Genomic DNA, 19393 nt, shown 5'->3' on the forward strand with positions numbered 1-19393 from the left:
AAACCTATGGACACCAAAGGAAGGGAAGGTGGGATGTATTGGGATACTGGGATTGACATATATACACTACTATGTATAAAATAGATAACTAATGAGAACCTGCTGTATAGCGCAGGGAATGCCACTTCTCTGTACAGTAGAAACTAACACATCATTGTAAAACAACTATACCCCAATTAAAAAAACAAAAAAAAAAACAAAAAACTAATAGAAAGGCTGGGACCAAACTTATGTATTTATGGAGTTGGTAAATTCATCTAGGCATTTTCAGTGCCTTGCTTTAGATTTTAAGCTACGTTAACAAGCTGTTTTTACATAGTGAAGTAACATGTATATAGTTATTTTATGTGGTTTATGTTAGATTTAGTGTTAAAATTTTGATAAAAAATGCTTGATAGATCTAGGGAGATGTCTATCTATATAAATGGTAAATATCTAAGTAGTTTATTGGTATGATTAGGGTTTATTCTCTAGGTCTATCTAATTTTGAGCATTAAGTTGTTCATGTTTATTGGGTAGATAGCTAAATTCTATGTATTTGTATGTTTTGCCTTGTTTTGGGGGTTTGGCAGGGCCTTACAGGCATGTAGAGCATGGGGTTTATTGGGGGTAACAGGGGTTTGTTAAACAGGTCATTTACCTGTTCAATGCATATGCATATATGCCTACTTATATAAGTATGTATACGTGTATGTGTACACACACGCATATGCATGTACATGTACGTATGTGCATGTGTGTCTGCAGTTCCCTCATGTCCTGTAACCATTGACTGAATAGCAACTTACGGTTGATGATGTTGGTAAATAATATTCAATTAAAGTCCAGCTACAATTTATTTGGCTATGTTAAGGCTTCAGATGGCCATAGCTGAGTTACAGCATCCCTTTAAAAATTAAAAAATACCAAACACATGAAACCACAGTTATGTGTGAGCATGGGCTGAGTAGTCACTAGTCCATCAGGATGTCTTATTTAAAGGGAAAGAGTGGGCGATTTTAGGTGGGGTGGTCCTGAAGTAAGAACCAGATGTCTGATAAAGCTCATTAATAGAAACCCCCAAAAGTTATGGTACCAGAGAGAGAAGAGGGACACATGCCAAGCAGGTTGATGGTTTCATGTGGCTTGCTGATTAAGCTCATGATCTATTGGATATGATATGCATGTTGACTAGAATTGATTTGACTTAATGTGCTATATATGACTAATAATAATATGAACTATGTAATATCAAATATATGACTTGCAAGGTTTTTTTTCAAAAAAAAAGCATATTTTCCTCTTTCATCATGTCTAACAGTATTTTTGCATTTTAAATATCTGAATATCAGCATTATCTCCCTCAAGTAGACAAAAGGCTCCTCAGAGGGAATCATAAAGGATAAACAAAATAGTGTTATTGAAGAGTTCCCCTGTGGTGGTCACGATATTAGGCACCTTACATATTTTATCTCATTTATCTCATTTATTTCTACTTATGGTAGAGAGATGATTATGATTGTTTTACGGGTAGAGAAATTGAGAACCAGAGGGGAAAAATAACTTGCCCAAATTCACATAGCTAGGATCCAAAGCAATAACTGGAAGCCTGGTTTGTAGGTCTTAGAAGCCACTACTATTATTCATACCACGGTGGGAAATTTAGATCAGGATTCATCAGTCATTCTGTTTCTTATTCTGAGTACCACTATATATTTAAGACTGTACTAGGTGTGAGATGAGAGAGCTAATGTGTTTTTTTTATTTTCAGGTCATACACAGATTAAAATAAATGCATTGAAGGCTAGGAAAATTAACTTATAGAAGATGCTTCTTGCCTTATGCCTCAAGCCTTGGGAAAGAAAGGTAGGAGAGATAGACTTTAGAAGGGAACAGGCACCAGTGAAGCAGAAGGGCAGAGGGCCTGCATGGGGAAATATGTGAGAGATCTGAGTGTTCTCTGATGGAAGTAGCCACTTCTCTGTCTTTTTTGTGTTATCATTTCTCAGCCTAAAGTACCAGAGAATGGCCAGGCTGAGTAGTCATTATGGAGAGCACAGATGGATAAAGCAAGAAGAGACTATGGGGCTATGAAAAAGTAAGTTCAGAGTTAAGTGGCTCATAAAAGGCAAATAGAGTGACTACTTTGTTGCTTTGAGTGAGGCTTTTCTCAGTAGTAAGTTTGCATTGTTATTAATCATCTATACATTTATTCAATTAACATAATTATTTATTGATCCTCTGCTATGTGTCAGTCACTGCCATAGGTTCAGGGGCTAATAAAGTTGAACAAAACATTATTTTTGCTCCTGAGACACATAAAGTACATTTTAAAAAATCCTGGAATGAAGATAATCATCAGTGCCCAAGGCGCTCAGCCTACAAATATTCCTTGTAGAGTAAAAAGAAACTTGCATTAGATTTTAATCCTGGAAAAAAGCAGTAAATTCCTCTGAAAGTCCCCAGGAATCCAGAATTCTTTTAACTTCAACATTTTAGTGTTGGAAACACCTTAGATATTATCAGCATCTTTAGCTGTTAGCTGAACTATATTCTTCCTAATGTTGCTTCTAGATTTCCTATCTCATTATTCTAATTTCTTTACTTACGTGATAAAGTCCTAAAAATATGAAGTTTTACTCCATATATTGAAAAAATTTTACCCTGAAAGGCCAGGACAATTTGGGTACAGAAGATCTAAGGGTATAGGGAAATTATTGGGCAGGCACAATAACAGTAAAAGGCAGGTTAGCAGTCTTAACTGGATAATGTCCTTTTAATAGTCTTTAGCATGTACCTTGCCTGAGACCACAAGAACGCTCCTCAGAATCTCTGCAACAACCTGCCCCCTCTGCTAGTTTGTCAATAAGGATATAGATGTTTCTGAATGCTCTTTAGGGAATATCTAGAATGCAAAGATTGTCTTTCCTGGGAGTTTCTCTTTAAATAATGCAGGATCTAAAAAATGTGGTGCATCTCATTCTCCCCTCTAAGGGACATATTAGGGGAAAAGTGTCACATAGGAATTAGGCATTCCTCAGGGTCAGGACTCAAAATCTTTCCTGTGGCTAAATAACCTTATCTCTCATAACGGAGTATAGATCTGGGCTCTGGGGCCCAGAATAGCTATAGGAGTCAAAATAGACTTCACTCAGGATCATGCTTCTCTGGAATAGACCATCAGTAAACACTATTCTCTTCTCAGCTTTTCACTCATTTTTCACTATGTTTTTCATTTCTTCTGCTGAGATAATAATAATATTTTTGAAGTTTTAAATACACATCTCATTTAATTCTTTAAAAATATCTATCTGTATGCTTAAAAATGTTTACTATGGTAAATTTTATGTTACATGCTTTTCACCACAATTAAAAATAAACAGTTATTTGTATGAGGAAGCCAAGACAAGAGTTATTCCCATTTTGCACATGGAACAATTCATAGCAGCTAAAGGCTTGCTCCAGTTCACATAGGCAATACAAGGCAGGGAAGAAATTGAACCTTGAGCCTCTGAACTCAAATCTAGCTAAACATTAACTTTTCCTTTCAATTACAACTCTACTAATTATTCCCAAATATATATTCCCTATCATGATTTTTCACTTAACTTGCAGTATCATTTAATAGGACTTGGTTAATCTAAGAAGAAGGAAGACAGAGAAAATAAAGGACATTCCTGAGCTTTTGCTTACACATCTCTATAGCCCCATTTCCCACTCTATTCCCTGCCTTACACTGTAAGTCCCAGCAACCAAACTCTTTGTAGCTATACTCTCACAATGCTATGTTGATCCATTGTGCTTTGGTTTTTTTCCTGTTCTTCCCTCTTCCTGAAATTTCAACCCTGCCTTTCTTCTCCCTACCCAAAACATGTGCACACACTTCACCTCTGTAATTCTTACCAACTTTTCAAGATTCAGCACATTATCCGCTCCTCCAGGAAGTCTTTTTTTATTCCCAGGCTGGTTTGGGGGCCTTCTTTTGTGTTACTAAAGCATCTAATGCATACATATGTTGTAGAAATTATCTAGATATGTGCCTAAATTTGATGATTATCTATAATTATTTATTCATATTTGAACTTCTAGTGTACAGCCCAGGGACTCAATTAACATATGCTTAATGAAGAGGATTAGCTAAGGTCTAGAAGTGAAAATACAAGAACTATGTTTGTAGGATATTAAATATATTTGATTTGAAATAGAGGGCTTGTAGAGTGAATTAGTGGAGAAACAGCATTGGAGGGTCAGGTTAGGTGGATTTTGGAGGTCTTTGAATGCCTAGATTTGGGATTTTTAAAATATATTTTACAAGAAATATGAAGTCATTAGGTAATTTTTGAGTGAACATTAATGAACAAAATTGCACCTTGATAATGTGTAGAATGCAGAGAAATTATGGAAGTAGGAAATATCATTAATTCGTGTAACTAGCATTTATTCATCACCATTCAGGCATCAGACTCTTTTCTACAATAGTCTGGGGTAATGGGCTAAATAAGACAGTAATAATGAAGATAAAAAGATAAGAATATACATGAATAATCAATAGGATTTGACAACTGAAAGATGACCATTAAATAGACAGATTTTAAGTTTGAGTTAGTTTTCAGGCACCATTACTGACAGATCAAGCAACAGCTAAAGCAAAAGCTAGTAAGGGAGTGAGGTGATTATAAGATGAGTTATAGATATGTTATTTTGAGATGTGAAAGAACTTCTAAGTAGAAATTTCTGATTGCCATTAAGGATGAAGAACTGAACTTCAGAAGAGATGACAAGCCTATGAACACAGATATAAGTGTTATTTAAGTAGAGATTATAAATGAACTATGAGGATGCACCAGATACTAGAAAAAAAGTGTAGGGAACGACAAGAGAGACAAAGAATATAATTGGTGGGTGGAGGAAAATGGGTTTAATAATAATTAATAATAATATATAGTATTTACTAAGTATGTGCCAAAAATATATTAAGGCATTTATGTATTTCATCTCATTTCATCTTTTTCAGTATTCTTGTAAATTAGGCATTATTCTCAACCACTTTAAAGGTGAGGAAACTAAAGTTGAAATGAGTTATGCATCATCCCTCATTGCCATGTAGCTAAGTAGGTGACAGAGGCAGAATTTGAACCTAAGTCTATTTTACGATCTTCTTCCAAAGTGTTCAGGGAACTAACAGAGAACAAGGACATGACTGTATCATGAAAATCAAGAAAGAGAATTACAAGAACAAATAAATGATCAACGGGTGAAATTTGGAAATGATCTAGCTTTATTATTATCATTATTCCCTGTTTTTAATGTCTTGAAACCGCTTTAGATATATTTGCTGAGTGAATATTGTCAGGGGAAATGAAAACTGAAAAAATGGCAATAACATTTTGTGGTTAGAGGATCATTGGCAAATGTGGAATTAATGCAATTTTAGCCGTATGGCTTCTGCATAGTCTGTGGAGGATGAATAAATAAATTGATACAAAATGAACTAGTCAATGTGGATGACGTTTGAGAAGTTTGCTAATGAAAAGATGAAAAAACTGGAGTTGGCAATGTAATCAAGGTTAACTTTCTCTGAGGTATAGTAGATATACTGTGTCTTAGATACTATGATACAGTAATAAAATGTGCATGTTTGAAAGAGAGGGGAAGGAGTCAGTAGTAAAAGAGAAACTAAAAATATCAAAGATAAAAGAGGTAATAAGTAGAGCCAGTGGTAGGAAACTAGGCCAAAATAGTTTAAATGTAAGCTTTATCAAACAGTCAAGGAGTGTGAAATCCTCGCTCCAGCTCCTTGGGGCTCTCTGCCTCTGGGTTCAGTAGACCCGTGAAATCTCATGCATGTGAGCCCCTCCTTCCTGCCACGACTGATAATGGTCCTTTGATATCCTGGATCCTTCTGAAGAAGTTCTGCGGAGCTGTACTGTGCAGTTGCTGACAGAATCTTCTATAGTATACTTCAGAGATGTGCTGTGCTATCTCTGAACTGCTCTGAATCTCCTTCAGTGAAGAATGGAGAAAATCCTTCTGCCTTTGAACCACATTTTGTTAGCTTGACTCCTTTGGTCCTTACCCTTCCTCTGTTTCAGCAGACACTTTTTATATAAACAATTCTTTCACCCCTTAGACAGAAAAGAAACTAAGTATCTCTTTCCTTCTGATTTCTAGCCTGACTCAAAGACCTAGCTTCCCATAGGTATTGCAACCTCCTGAATGGGAGCATGGCAGCAAGTGTTCCTCTAATTAACCACATGGGACATGGAGTTGCTTTCCTCTAGGCATTGGGGGAGAACCCTTCAGAAGAAAGCCTTTCTCCCACTGGGCTATTCTCTGAGAAGCTAGATTTGTGGTTGTGGTTATAACCTGATTTGCTGGACTGCAGAACAATGAAGATGAAGACATTTGGGAAACAGGAGGCAGCCTTCAGTTTCTGAAAGATGTCGGTACAGGATGAGGGGTGGGCTCTGTACTTTGGCATATGGGTGAATGGTTTTGTTTGCTATACATTGGGGAAGAATACGGGGAACCAGATTTTTTTTTTCCATTGGTTTTAAATGAAGAAAGATTGTGGAAACTTTGCTGACATTTTGTAGGCATGTGAGGTAGGGGGAAAGACAGTAAGTAGTTCAGGGATGAGGGATTTTGGAGAATCTGTGTTGTAGTACTAGAGGTGGTCATAAGGTAACCTATTAAATTTTGTCTGGGCCACTAGAACTATGACTCTTCACCTCTGCTGATTAATCTGTTTCTTTATTTAAATTTTAAAAATTGAGATAAATTGACATATAACATTGTGTAAGTTTAAGGTGTACCTGTTCATTTGATGCATTTATACATTACAGTCTGATTACCATCATAGTGCTCCTTAATACCTCTATCATGTCATGAAATTATAGAATTTCCATCTCCAATAGCTAAACTATCAGGTAGTTTAATGCAATGAAGGCAGGTCTCAGAATTCTGCCATGTGCACAAACATTTATTAGCTAGGAGGCACAAAAACCACTATCAAACTTGTTTTTGGAAGCCCATGGAAGTCCCAACTCTATTCCTTAGGCTCTCCGATTAGAAGAATGAACGAAGATTCTATCAAAGACAAAATGTAACAAAATTCTCACTGGTAGAAAAGCTAACCTGGTGAGATCAGGTGATGGATTCTATGTTAAGGGAGGAGCACAGAAATGAATGAATCATGGACCTATTCACCCCTCCACACTGTATAAGCTGCTTGACAAGCTCACATTCTAATATCACTTCAAGAAATAGTTTAGGTTTATTTCTAGCCAGTCCACATATTCAGTCACTTGGCTTCTAACCAGAAAAAGAAATCTAAAGTTCTGTATGCCACTGGTTTTCAACTGGGGCAATTTTACTCCCACCCGTCCCCTGCAAAAATATTTGGCAATTTCTAGAGACCTTTTGTTTATCATGGCTGAAGAAAGGGTCGGTGCTATTGATATCTAACATGTAGAGGCCAGGGTCGCTGCCAAACATCCTACAATGCATGGGAAACCCCTCACTTCCCAACCCCTAGCAAAAAATTATCTGGTGCATAATGTTAATAGTGCTGAACTTGAGGAGACCTGCTCTACGCTAATTAATGAGCCCTATGATGAAGATGCAGTTCTGGATACTTGAAGCTACCTGCCTCTGGCTGTAGACCACTAACTAAAGTCTTTGAAATGTTACCAAACCACTCCTAGAGTGTGATTTCTAGATTAGGGTATTTCAACTATTAACTAACCCTCTTTACTGTTGACTATTAACTAACCCAGGTTAAGATTAACTTGCATGCACAGATATATCACACGGGTCTAAGGTGTTGTGCTTTAAAGTAAATTGAATTCAGTATGATATTTGGCTCTTCCATTTACTCTATTTTGTTAATTATGAGGCCAGCAAGGGAAGACAGTACTGCACTTAGTTTTTAAGATACCTACTTAAAAATGGTCTTATTCATATCGACAGAGGGGATCATTTTGTCATAACTAATTTTGTGTCTCCAATATTTTGTGTCAAAAATAAAACTATCTACCTATCTATCTAGAGAGATAGATAAAAATATCTATAAATATTCCAGTGAATATCTTTGTACATATTTTAATATTTAAAATATTTTCCTTAGGCTATATGGTGAAAGGTAGGCTTTAAACAGTCTCAAGACTCTCAATAAAAATTGCCAAATTGACATTCAGGAGAGTTTGTACACATTTATACGTCCAAATAGCAAAATTGTTTGCTTAGCCAACAGAAGAGTTGATAATACAAAGTATTATCATTACTAAAAAAGTATTTGCAAGTTAGACACGATCACTTTATAATTTGCGAAGTAGCTCACATAGTTTACTTTATTTAATTTAATCAACCTCATTTCAAGGCTGTTGAGCTGTTTGAAAAGAAAGTTTCTATTGTTATTTGAATGTAGGTAGAGTTCTGACTCTTTATATTTGATTCCATCAGGCAACAAGTGAAACACCTGAAAATATGGATAGGGAGAATCAGACAATGGTGACTGAGTTTTATTTCTCTGATTTCCCTCATTTGAGAAAGGTAGTCTCTTATTCTTCATTCCTTTGCTCTTTATTTATGTGTTCATTATTGTTGGAAATTTCATGATCTTCTTTGCTGTCCAGCTGGATACACATTTTCACAATCCCATGTATAATTTCATCAGTGTCTTCTCCTTCCTGGAGATTTGGTATACCAGAGTGACCGTCCCAAAGATGCTCTCCAACCTTGTCAGTAAAGAGAAGACTATTTCTTTCATTAGCTGCCTCCTGCAGATGTAGTTTTTCCACTCACTTGGGGTCACAGAAGGCCTGTTCCTCGCAGTGATGGTCATTGACAGGTACGATGCCATCTGCCAGCCTCTCCACTATGCAACCATTATGACCCCTCAACTATGCATCCAGCTCTCCACCAGCTCTGGCATCTTTGGCTTTCTTGTGCTACTGCCAGAGAATGTGTGGATTTCTACCCTTCCCTTCTGTGGTCTCAACCAAATCCATCAACTCTTCTGTGACTTTGAACCTGTGTTATGCTTGGCCTGTGCAGACACATCCATGATGTGTTGAAGATGTGATTCATGCTATTTCCATCCTGATTTCTGTCTGTATCATCACCCTTTCATATTTAAGAATTATCACTGTGAACCTGAGGATTCCCTCAGGTAAGAGCCATCAGAAGGCATTCTCCACTTGTGCGGCCCACATTACTATTTTCTTCCTGTTTTTTGGCAGCGTGACACTCATGTACCTGCGTTTCTCTGTCACTTTCCCACCACTACTGGACAAGGACATTGCAGTGATGTTCGCTGTCCTTGCCCCACTTTTCAACCCAATAATCTACAGTTTGAGGAACAAAGACATGAAAGACGCCATCAAGAAAATCCTCTGTTCTCAAAAAATGTTCAGTGTCTCTGGAAGCCAATGAGAGTTCACACATATCTGTTCAAAGAACTATATCCATAACTTTAAAATGCTAACAAATCAGTTTTTAAAACTACTGTGCATGCTTTATTTTTATGTAGCAGTTGGGGTATGACTTCCAATTTTCTAACATAAGAACTATTGTTTAATCTGACAGAGGAAGTCTTCTGTGATTTACCTATCTTTATAGCATTTACAGATTATAATGGAATATTTTTTACACTTTGTAACTCCAAATCAATGAGGATACTGGGCTAAACAATAATCATATTTATTTCTTCAATATCTAAAAAGTTCCCTTACCTACTCTTTCATTTTATATTCACAGTACTCATATCAGTTATTATTATTATTATTTAATTTTAAAAAAGATTAACAGGATGTGTAACAGTGAAGTGGTTTAAGCCTGAACAAGAAGCCTGGCTTCCTAACATTCATCTAAGAGACCTTTACCCCTCCATAGGTTGCCTTATGATAGATAACAATAATTGTGCAGCCCATATCACCACTGACCTTGTGAAGTTTGTGTCATGCTGTTTTTATTAACTCCTTCATGAGTTATGTTTCACATAGTTTTGAAAATTCCAGACCAAGCACTCTTGAAAGCTTGAAAATTAAATAGGCAAGACATATAGGCTTGGGACTAAAAAAACCCCATAAATTATGTAAATATATATAGTTATACCTTGCTGTTATATACCTTGATGCTAATTTAAAAAAATCAATATCACAATATAATGTTCTGTGTTTTGTTATACTAAAATGCTGTGCCAGTCTCATGCCTCAGTGCCTTTGTTCTTATCACTTTTCTGTTCTGGAATATTCCTCCCTTTCCTCTTCTCTGTCCTGGAACTTATACTCACCATTTAAAAACTCACACACATTTTATTCTCTGGGATAAAGGTCCATGCCTTCCTCCTACAAAACTGCACTAGTGGTTTTAGGGGTTGAGTAAATTGTCTCTAGAAAAAGAAGTTCTTTCCCAGTGCTGTGGGAAGCAAACCAGTTGTCCGTGGTGTCACAGAAAGCAGGAAGCCAACCAGAAGGTGAGGGAGGAAAAGAGGTGTCAAAAACTGGAAATATCAGTAGTATAGAACACAAGAAAAAAGTTTCAATCAGCTTCAGTCAAGGAGCTAGATAAATCCTTAAACCCAGTTGGGAGTGTTAAGGTGGAAAAAAGTGCTAACTCTCAACTTTGGATCAGCTCCAGACCCATTTCCTCTCATGCCTCATGGAACCATCTCTATCCTTTATCCCCTCTCACTCCAGTAAATGCAAATCCTCGTCTATATTAATGTGAGCTTTTTGAAACCCATGAGAATTTTGGGGGGGGGGGGTGGTGAAGAAAAATATATAGACTTTTTTTCAGTTATAAAATTAAAGTGAAATTTATTTGAGGTTAATGTTTAGAAACCTAGTACTTCGATCTTTGAATTCCTGCTTTAAAATCTTAGTATTCCATTTATAAATCTAACAGATTTTATTATTCACTATTAAAGGTGTCTGACAAATATTTGGTCTGATTTATAAACTTGGCAATTAAATCATTTTAAATTACATTTAAATATGATATACACTATTTTGTTTTCAAGTACCTCAGTTTTCTGACTCAATAAACAAAGCCTCCACAGGTTTTAAAAATAACATTTATAATCTTAAAAATCCCTCCAAAACAAAAAACAAAATTATAAATATGGCTAATCCTAAATCCTTTTAAACATTTTAATACTGTGACAAATGTAGTAAGATTTCAATTTTAAATAAAAAGGCCTAATACCTTGACTTAATGTGTGCATTTTATGGACTATAAATTTTACCTCAGTAAGATTGATTTAAAAAAAGTATAAATTAATTGCTCAATTACAACTCTAAAATTAGAATTGCAAGGTAGATTTGGTATTCTAATAGGCCAAATTATCTTAAATAATGCAAATACATAAAATACTAAATATATACAAATTCCTTAGTGCAAAATATAAATAATAGGTTTTGAGTCTATTAAACATTTCTATAGTTAGCTCTAAAATCTTGCTGAGTTTAAAAGATGCTAACCCACTAAGGAAATAATTATGTGACCCATTTCTTTATTCATACAGCAAATGTTTACTAAGGCCATTATGCCAGGCACTGTTTTAGGTGCTTGCGATAAGACCGAAAAAAATTCCCTGCCCTTATGTAGCTTACACTGTGATAGGGGAGATATTAAAATGTATATATATACATATGTAAAATAAGAAAGAAATTGCAAAATGAAAGGAAATCATATAGTCTGTATGAAATAGAAAAAAAAAACTGTTGCAGGATAAAAGGATCTGGTGTGGGTAGGGAGATCATAATTTTAAATAAAGTGATCATAATTGGACGTCATTAGAAGGTTACATTTGAACAAAGATTTGAAGAAAATTGAGTTGTTCACATGGATATATGGAGGGAGAATAATGAATAATCCAGGCAGCAGTAAAAGCTAGTGAAAATGTGATTCAGAGGCATGATCAATAAGATAGAGCAAAGATCTGAACTTCAAGTGAACAAAATACATCAAGGAGAAAAAGGTGATTGGCTTTGTCAAATCCTGCAAATAGTCAAGTAAGATAAGGACTGGAAGTTGACTTTGAACTTAGACACTTGGAGGTAATTGTTAAACTTAATGAAAGAAGTGTACATGAAATAGTGGAAGTAAAAGCCCGAATTGATCAGTTGAATAGAAAAGAATTAAAGAAAAATTGGAAATTTCAAGTACAGACCACTCTTTCATGGAGTTTTACTACCACTGAAAGCAGAGAAATGAGGTAATAAGCAGCAAGTGGGATCTCTAAAATACTGTGTTAAGTGATTCACAGTATATTTTAAACCATAATATAGGACACACATATATGCATATATTTACATATTCATATCCATATTTATAACTAAAACAATATTTTTACAAAAGGCTATGCTTAGTCCATACAGTACTTCTTATCTTTTCTCTTCTTTTTTTCCCCCTATTCTATTTCATTAAAACCATTTTTAGAACTGATTTCATTTCTTAGTAATGGGTTGTGAGCCTAAGCTTGAAAGAAAACTGAATTTCGGTCTTTAACTTTGATTATCTTTGAATACATATTTAATAAGCTGTTTCTTTCTCTCTTTTTTTTTTTTTTACAAGGAATAACTATGTTGTGCAAGATTGTACAGGTGAGGAATGTATTCTATAATTCTACTTTTTATCTATTTATTTAGTCAGACCTTTTTAAAAATTTAGATGGAATTGATATATAACATTATATTAGTTTCAGATGTACAGCATAATGATTCAATATTTGTATATATTGTGAAATGATCACCACAATAAGTCTGGTTAACATCTGTTACCAGACATAGAAAATTTTTTTCTTGTGATGAAAACTTTCAAATATACAATACAGTATTATTAACTATAGTCCCAATCTCCATGTTGTACGTTACATCCTTATGACTTATTTATCTTATAGCTGGGATTTGTGCCTTTTAACCCCCTTTACCCATTTTATCCTCACCTCTGCCAACCATCAGTCTGTCTGTGTATCTATGAGTTTGATGTTTTGTTTATTTGTTTTGTTTTGCTTCTTAGAGTCCACATATAAGTGAGATCATACAGTATTTGTCTTTCTCTGTCTGACTTATTTCACTTAGCATAATGCCCTCAAGGTCTATCCATGTTGTCACGAATGGCAAGATTCACTCTTTTTTATGGTTAAATAATATTCCACTGAATATACGTACCACATTTTCTTTATCCATTACCCATCGATGGACACTAAGGTTGTTTCCATATCTTGGCTATTGTAAATAATGCTGCAGTGAACAAGGGGGTGCATTTATCTTTTTGAGATAGTGGTTTTGTTTTCTTCAGATAAATATCCAGAAGTAGAATTGCTGGATCATATTGTAGTTCTATTTTTAATTTTTTGAGGAATCACTGTACTGTTTTCTATAGTGGCTGTATCAATTTACATTCTCAGCAACAGTGTACAAGGGTTCCCTTTGCTCCACATCCTCAGCATTTGTTGTTTCTTATCTCTTTGATAATAACCATTCTAACAGGTGTGAGATGATATCTCATGCACCCCAATGTTCATTGCAGCACTATTTACAATAGCCAGGACATGCAAGCAACCTAAATGTCCATCAACAGAGGAATGGATAAAGAAGATGTGGTGCAAAGATACAATGGAATATTACTCAGCCATAAAAAGGAACAAAATTGGGTCATTTGTAGAGACGTGGTTGGACCTAGAGACTGTCATAGAGAGTTAATAAGCTGTTTCTATTTTTAACTTTGTATTTATCTATAGTTTTCTAATTTATTTATAATTAAGTATTGCATTTTATTAAAAAACAAGTTGTACTTTTAAAAATGGTGACAACTTAAATGTGATGAAGAAAATAAATATGTACTCTCTGACAGTACTGACAGGATATCAAAATAGTATAATCTTTTCTAGAGTAATTTAGCAATATGCATCAAAAGAATTAATAAGCCTGGATGTCTATTTAGAAGTAGAGGCAGAGAACGCTTTTTTGATGAAACAGCACTTAAGCTGACACTTGAAGACTGAGAAGGAGTCAGCCAGGAAAATATATAAGATAAAACAATTGTGCACACATCCTGAGATTAGAAATAGCTGGGTTTCTAAGAAAACCATTGTAGGAACAAAATGCACATGTGCAAATGAAACACAGTAAGAGCCATGAGATGAAGATTAGAAGCAAAATATGCAAACTTGTAGGCCATGTCATGAGATACTGGAATTTACTCCAATTGCCAAGTGAAGACACTGAAGAGACTGAAGTAAGATATTAGATTCTTAGAACAGCATCCCTGTTGTATGAATATAAATTAGAGTGGAGCAAATGTGGAGGTGGAAAAGATGATTTAAGGGAACATAGTAATGCTTTTCTGCTACAGAACAGACTGCCCCAGAATTAGAGCTTAAAACAGAAACTATCTCTTTATCTCATAATTTATGTGTTAATTTTGGCTGGAATCAAATAGATTGTTCTTTTAGTCCTGGTTCGCTCGTGCATCGAGGGTCAGCAACTGTTTGCCTAGAGCTGGCTGAACTAAGACAATGTTAGCTAAGATGGTTGCATTCTTTCCCAAGTCTTTCCTCCTGCAGCAGGCTAGTCCCTATTTTTCACATAAAGGCTGGTTGGAGTGTTAATACAGAGCCTGAATGCACGGGCTTCTTGAGACTCGGCTCAGAAATGAACACAGGATGTTTTCTGTTGCATTCTATAACCAAATTAATTCACAAGGGGGACTCAGAGGAGGGAAAGAGATTTCACTTCTTGGTAGGAAGAGCTGCTAAATCACCTTGCAAAGGGCATGGATACAGGGAAGAGTTAAGATTGTGCCATTTTCTTTGCCATATGGAGATGATTGGTATCCCCACATTATGCTAAAATCTTTATTGGAACCACTAAAACTAATCCTGTATGTGTGGGCTCATACTGAGGGGTAGTGGTCTATATTTAGAGCTTGTGGTAAAGGAGTATCTTCAGCAAAGTAGACAAATTTATCATGGCATAGTGTGTTACAGTCAACAATGTTATTGCAATGGATATTTTATCTTCCTCAGGGAAATTCAACAGGCCTTGAAAAATGCCACTATCCTTTCAGAGGGTAGGGAAGTTAAAAAAAAAAAAAAAAAAAACAAAAAAAAACCCTAATCCTGTTGAAAGAAATTCTTCATAATAATTTGTATTCATGTGTATTGATTCTGAGCAAATCTATCAAAAGAGGCCATACATAAGGAAGACTCGGAGTTCTTAACACAAAGGAGAACTAATGAGAGAAGATCAGAGGAGAAGGTTTCTACTAATTATCCTAGGGGGAAATAGAATTGCTGTTTTTCTCCAGTCATCAGGGGAAATCTTCCAGTAGAGAAATCTCCCCAAGAAGGTTTCAGAAACAAGTATAACAGTCTTTCCTGATGTACTTAAGGGACTTGAACTACTTAAACACAGAAAAGGGAGCAGACCTCATTGTCTCTGTCAGAGGTAAGAGGAGAATGCACGTGGGTCCAAGATGCAGGTTTGTCCGGTGTTAATGAGAAAGTAAATTACCTACTGGGTAGAAGGGAAGGACACTTATCTAGTGCTCCTTCTGTTGACGTAAATACCAAATATTTGAGGACATATTTGAGATTGCATGAATGGCTGAATGGAATTAGGTTCAGAGGGGAGGAGATATATTTATAAGATTAAAAATTAGTGAAAATGTTATGTTTTATCTGGGGCATGATGGGCTGAATAATTAAGACTTTTTCCCTAATAATGATATAGTTCCTCTGCTTTTACACCTTCAGATTTTCTCTAAATTAACTCTGATCCAGGGGATACCGTTTTACACACTGGTTTCTGTTCCCAGTGAAGTGAATATAAATCAAATGAGAACATGAAATAAAGAGAGGTTAAGTATATCAGTAGCCTATTTCTGAAAATCATATCCCAGAATATTGACTCAAACTAAACAGTCTGTAACTCCAGATCAATTTTTTTATGCACATCTTCCTTTCTCCAGTGGGATTGGGTCAGCTCATTTCTCTTCTCCCAGTGTCCAACAGATAAATTTCATATTAAGTTCTGTAGAGCACAATATTGATTTTGCTAAAATATAAGCACCTAGATTCTATTAAAAGGATTAATACCAGTCACTCAGGGGAAATAGAGATGCAAGAAACACAAGAAGACAACAGCTCTGACTGCTTTAAAGGTCCAAAACCTCTCCATTTTAAGGAATTAGTAGTAGTTATCTCTTCACTGATTTGTAATTGGAGATAATATAAATCTTCTTTGCCCCTTCCCTTAATCTCTTTATGGGTATGTGTCAGGGCTCAGCTGAGCTAAGAGAGAGTTGAACTGCCAGGTGTCAGAGTAGTGGATTAAAGCAACAACTGAAACAAGTGAAAGTAACAGTGAATCTTTGAATCATTTACTGTGATAGTGTGATGAGAGAAAGTGACAATTCCCACCTCCCCACCTCCGTTTCATAGCTCCCATGAAACTGAGCACCAATATAGAAATATTTTAAACCAGGCTTCCAGATAATATTTGGACACCTTTTTCAATCCTAACATATTTGGCCATTATCTAGTATAATAGTCTTTTATCATTTGTCTGGGAGTCTCATCCCAATATAGCTCTGTTCTTACTAATCCCGACTAATATCATTCCTTCCTATTCTTTCCTATGACTCCCCAACAGCATTTTTTCCCTTGGCAAATAACCTTCTCTGTGTCTATAATGTCTATTTACCTCCTCGTTTAACTGAAATCAACCTCTTTTCTAAAATCAATACCTTTTTCAGATGAAAGTTTCCTGTTCTACCACTTCCCATGTGCCTCTAGGCTGAGGAAAATTCTAGGGAAAATGTCTTATTGGTATTCTCTACCTCCTTATATTGCTGCTACCTAAAGATTGTTTCTTTGGCATATAGTTTGATACCTTCAGTCCTAGTTGGGTCATCTGAAGACATTAAAGTCCACAAGAATGACTCATCTAACAACTTTTCTCAGAAAATTTTACTAAATGCCCTTGAATTTATAGCATCAATTTTCTCCCATGTCTAGGACTTTAGACATATAGTAAGTATTCCGTCTTAAATATTTTAAACTTTAATATATTTGTCTTTAAGAATATGGTCTTTTCCTTTTAGCTCATTAATTAGATTATTTCTGTTACAATTCCTCTTGAGTCTCATTGAAATATCAGTCTCTAGACCTCTATCTATTTTCGCAGTTATCAATGCCTTATTGTCTTCACATTCTTTTCCATCCATCTTAAACCCCCAAATCCACAAAGCTAAAGAACTTATGCCATTATCTTTGGGTGTTTTTCTCTCTTGGACAAGTCTACCTTATTCTATCAAGTACTTTGAGTCAATGCCACCATGTAATGTTTTAGATACTACAACTAGATTCCTGACTGCTGCTGAAGGGAAAAAAAAAGTGTGATCTCCAACCTTAGGTAGGCCATGAATGTAACAGAGAAAACACTGAATGTATTAGTTAGCTCATTTTTTTTTCCTTGAGGCATTTCAGCCATTTTCTCCAAATCTCCTATCCTTAAAATTCTAATTCTCAGAAAATTACCTCATCTGTAATTCAATTGAGGAACTTGAATAGGAAGACTTATGTATTCATTAAGAATCTCTGATTCTTTTCAATATCTCTAATGGATTGCCTCTTTAGGAGCCTGACTGAAAAGATTTCAAGAACAGATTCCAAAGAGAGAGCTCATAGGTCACCTATTGGGCCTTCTTCCTACTTAAAAAATCTTCTACTACTCGATTTTTAAAAAAAATTTATTTATTTTTCTTTCTTTATTTTTGTCTGCATTGGGTCTTCATTGCTGCCCACAGGCTTTCTCTTTGTTTGCTTATTTTGAAGGCACATATGTCCCCATCCCATCCCCCAGCACTGTGTATATGTCTCTGTGTATGTTTTGTGTGTGCCATTTAGGGATGTGTATGTGTGTGTGTGTGTGTGTACATATGTGTGTACATGTGTGTGTATGAGAACTCTACATTGGAATCTGCATTTTCAGGTATGGTACAACAGTTGGACAGAGGTTAAGGTATGTTAAAAATGTGCATATTCTGTTAAAAATAGCAAATATTTAACCATAAGTTGCCCTAAGAAAGAATTACAAAAATAATTTTAAATATTCTAAATTTAAATCTATAAAGAAATTGTAGAGGTCTTTTAATGTATGAAATGTATTATTTTGTTATGGTAATGTTAGTGATAAATAAAAATCATTAAAAAATAAAAAAATTCAATGGAAGAAGTAAAGAAAATATTGACCACTAGAAAACTAATCTAGAGTTTTGACTTGAGAAAATATCATAAAATTCAAAGAAAATATAATGTCATGCAAGATAGATTATGTGAAAACTAAATCCTAGAAATGCAATATTAATGAATTGAAATTCTGGAAATAAAGAGACTATGACATGAGGAAATTTTAAAATTTCTACAACAGTTATAATAAATGAAATTATCTTGAAACAAAGCCATACAAAAATCAATCTGTTTCTAACTAAAATGGAATACACTGTATTGTCTGTGTTTCAAAAAACATAGGCTTAAGATTTATGACAAAAATTGATAGAATCCAAATGAACAATGGAGAAATTCGCAATCAAACTGAAGGTTAAAAAATAGGTTAACAGAGGACCTTCAAGATGGTGGAGGAGTAAGACGTGGAGATCACCTCCTCCCTACAAATACATCAAAAATACATCTACATGTGGAACAACTCCTACAGAACACCAACTGAATGCTGGCAGAAGACCTCAGACTTCCCAAAAGGCAAGGAAATCCCCACGTACCTGGGTAAGGCAAAAGAAAAAAGAAAAAACAGAGACAAAAGAATAGGGACAGGACCCACACCTCTGGGAGGGAGCTGTGAAGGAGGAAAAGTTTCCACACACTAGGAAGACCCTTCACTGGTGGAGATGGGGAGTGGGCAGGGGAAATCTTTGGAGCCACGGAGGAGAGCACAGCAACAGAGGTGCAGAGGGCAAAGCGGAAAGATTCCCTGACAGAGGATCGGTGCCAACCAGCACTCACCAGCATGAGAGGTTTGTCTGCTCACCTGCCAGGGCAGGTGTGGGCTAGGAGCTGAGGCTCGGGCTTTGGAGTTCAGACCCCAAGGAGAGGACTGGGGTTGGCTGTGTGAGCACAGCCTGAAGGGGGCTAGTGCACCACAGCTAGCCAGGAGAGAGTCTGGGAAAATGTCTGGACCTGCCAGAGAGGCAAGAGACCTTTGTTTTGAGGTGCATGAGGAGAGGGTATTCCTTCCCAGTGTGCTCACAGAAGGCAGAGCACTGCCTAAGTGAGCTCCAGAGACAGGTACGAGCTGTGGCTATCAGCTCAGACCCTAGAGACGGGCATGAACCACTAATGCTGCAGCCACTGCCACCAAGAATCCTGTGTGCAAGTTCAAGTCCTAAC

At 35.9% G+C, this 19393-nt stretch overlaps 1 protein-coding gene across 1 annotated transcript; it reads left to right on the top strand.

Moving 5' to 3' along the window:
- The first annotated feature begins 8448 nt into the window (after nucleotides 1-8448).
- Nucleotides 8449-19392, top strand: OR6K3 (olfactory receptor family 6 subfamily K member 3). The gene is given in 4 exon segments (XM_082406917.1): nucleotides 8449-8515; nucleotides 8518-8768; nucleotides 8772-9049; nucleotides 9051-19392. Coding segments are annotated over 4 exon segments (942 nt in total). The 5' UTR covers nucleotides 8449-8466; the 3' UTR covers nucleotides 9415-19392.
- The last annotated feature ends 1 nt before the right edge of the window (nucleotide 19393 follows it).

Source organism: Balaenoptera borealis (assembly GCF_965194805.1).
Source record: "Balaenoptera borealis genome assembly, chromosome: 1".
Lineage (NCBI taxonomy): Eukaryota > Metazoa > Chordata > Mammalia > Artiodactyla > Balaenopteridae > Balaenoptera > Balaenoptera borealis.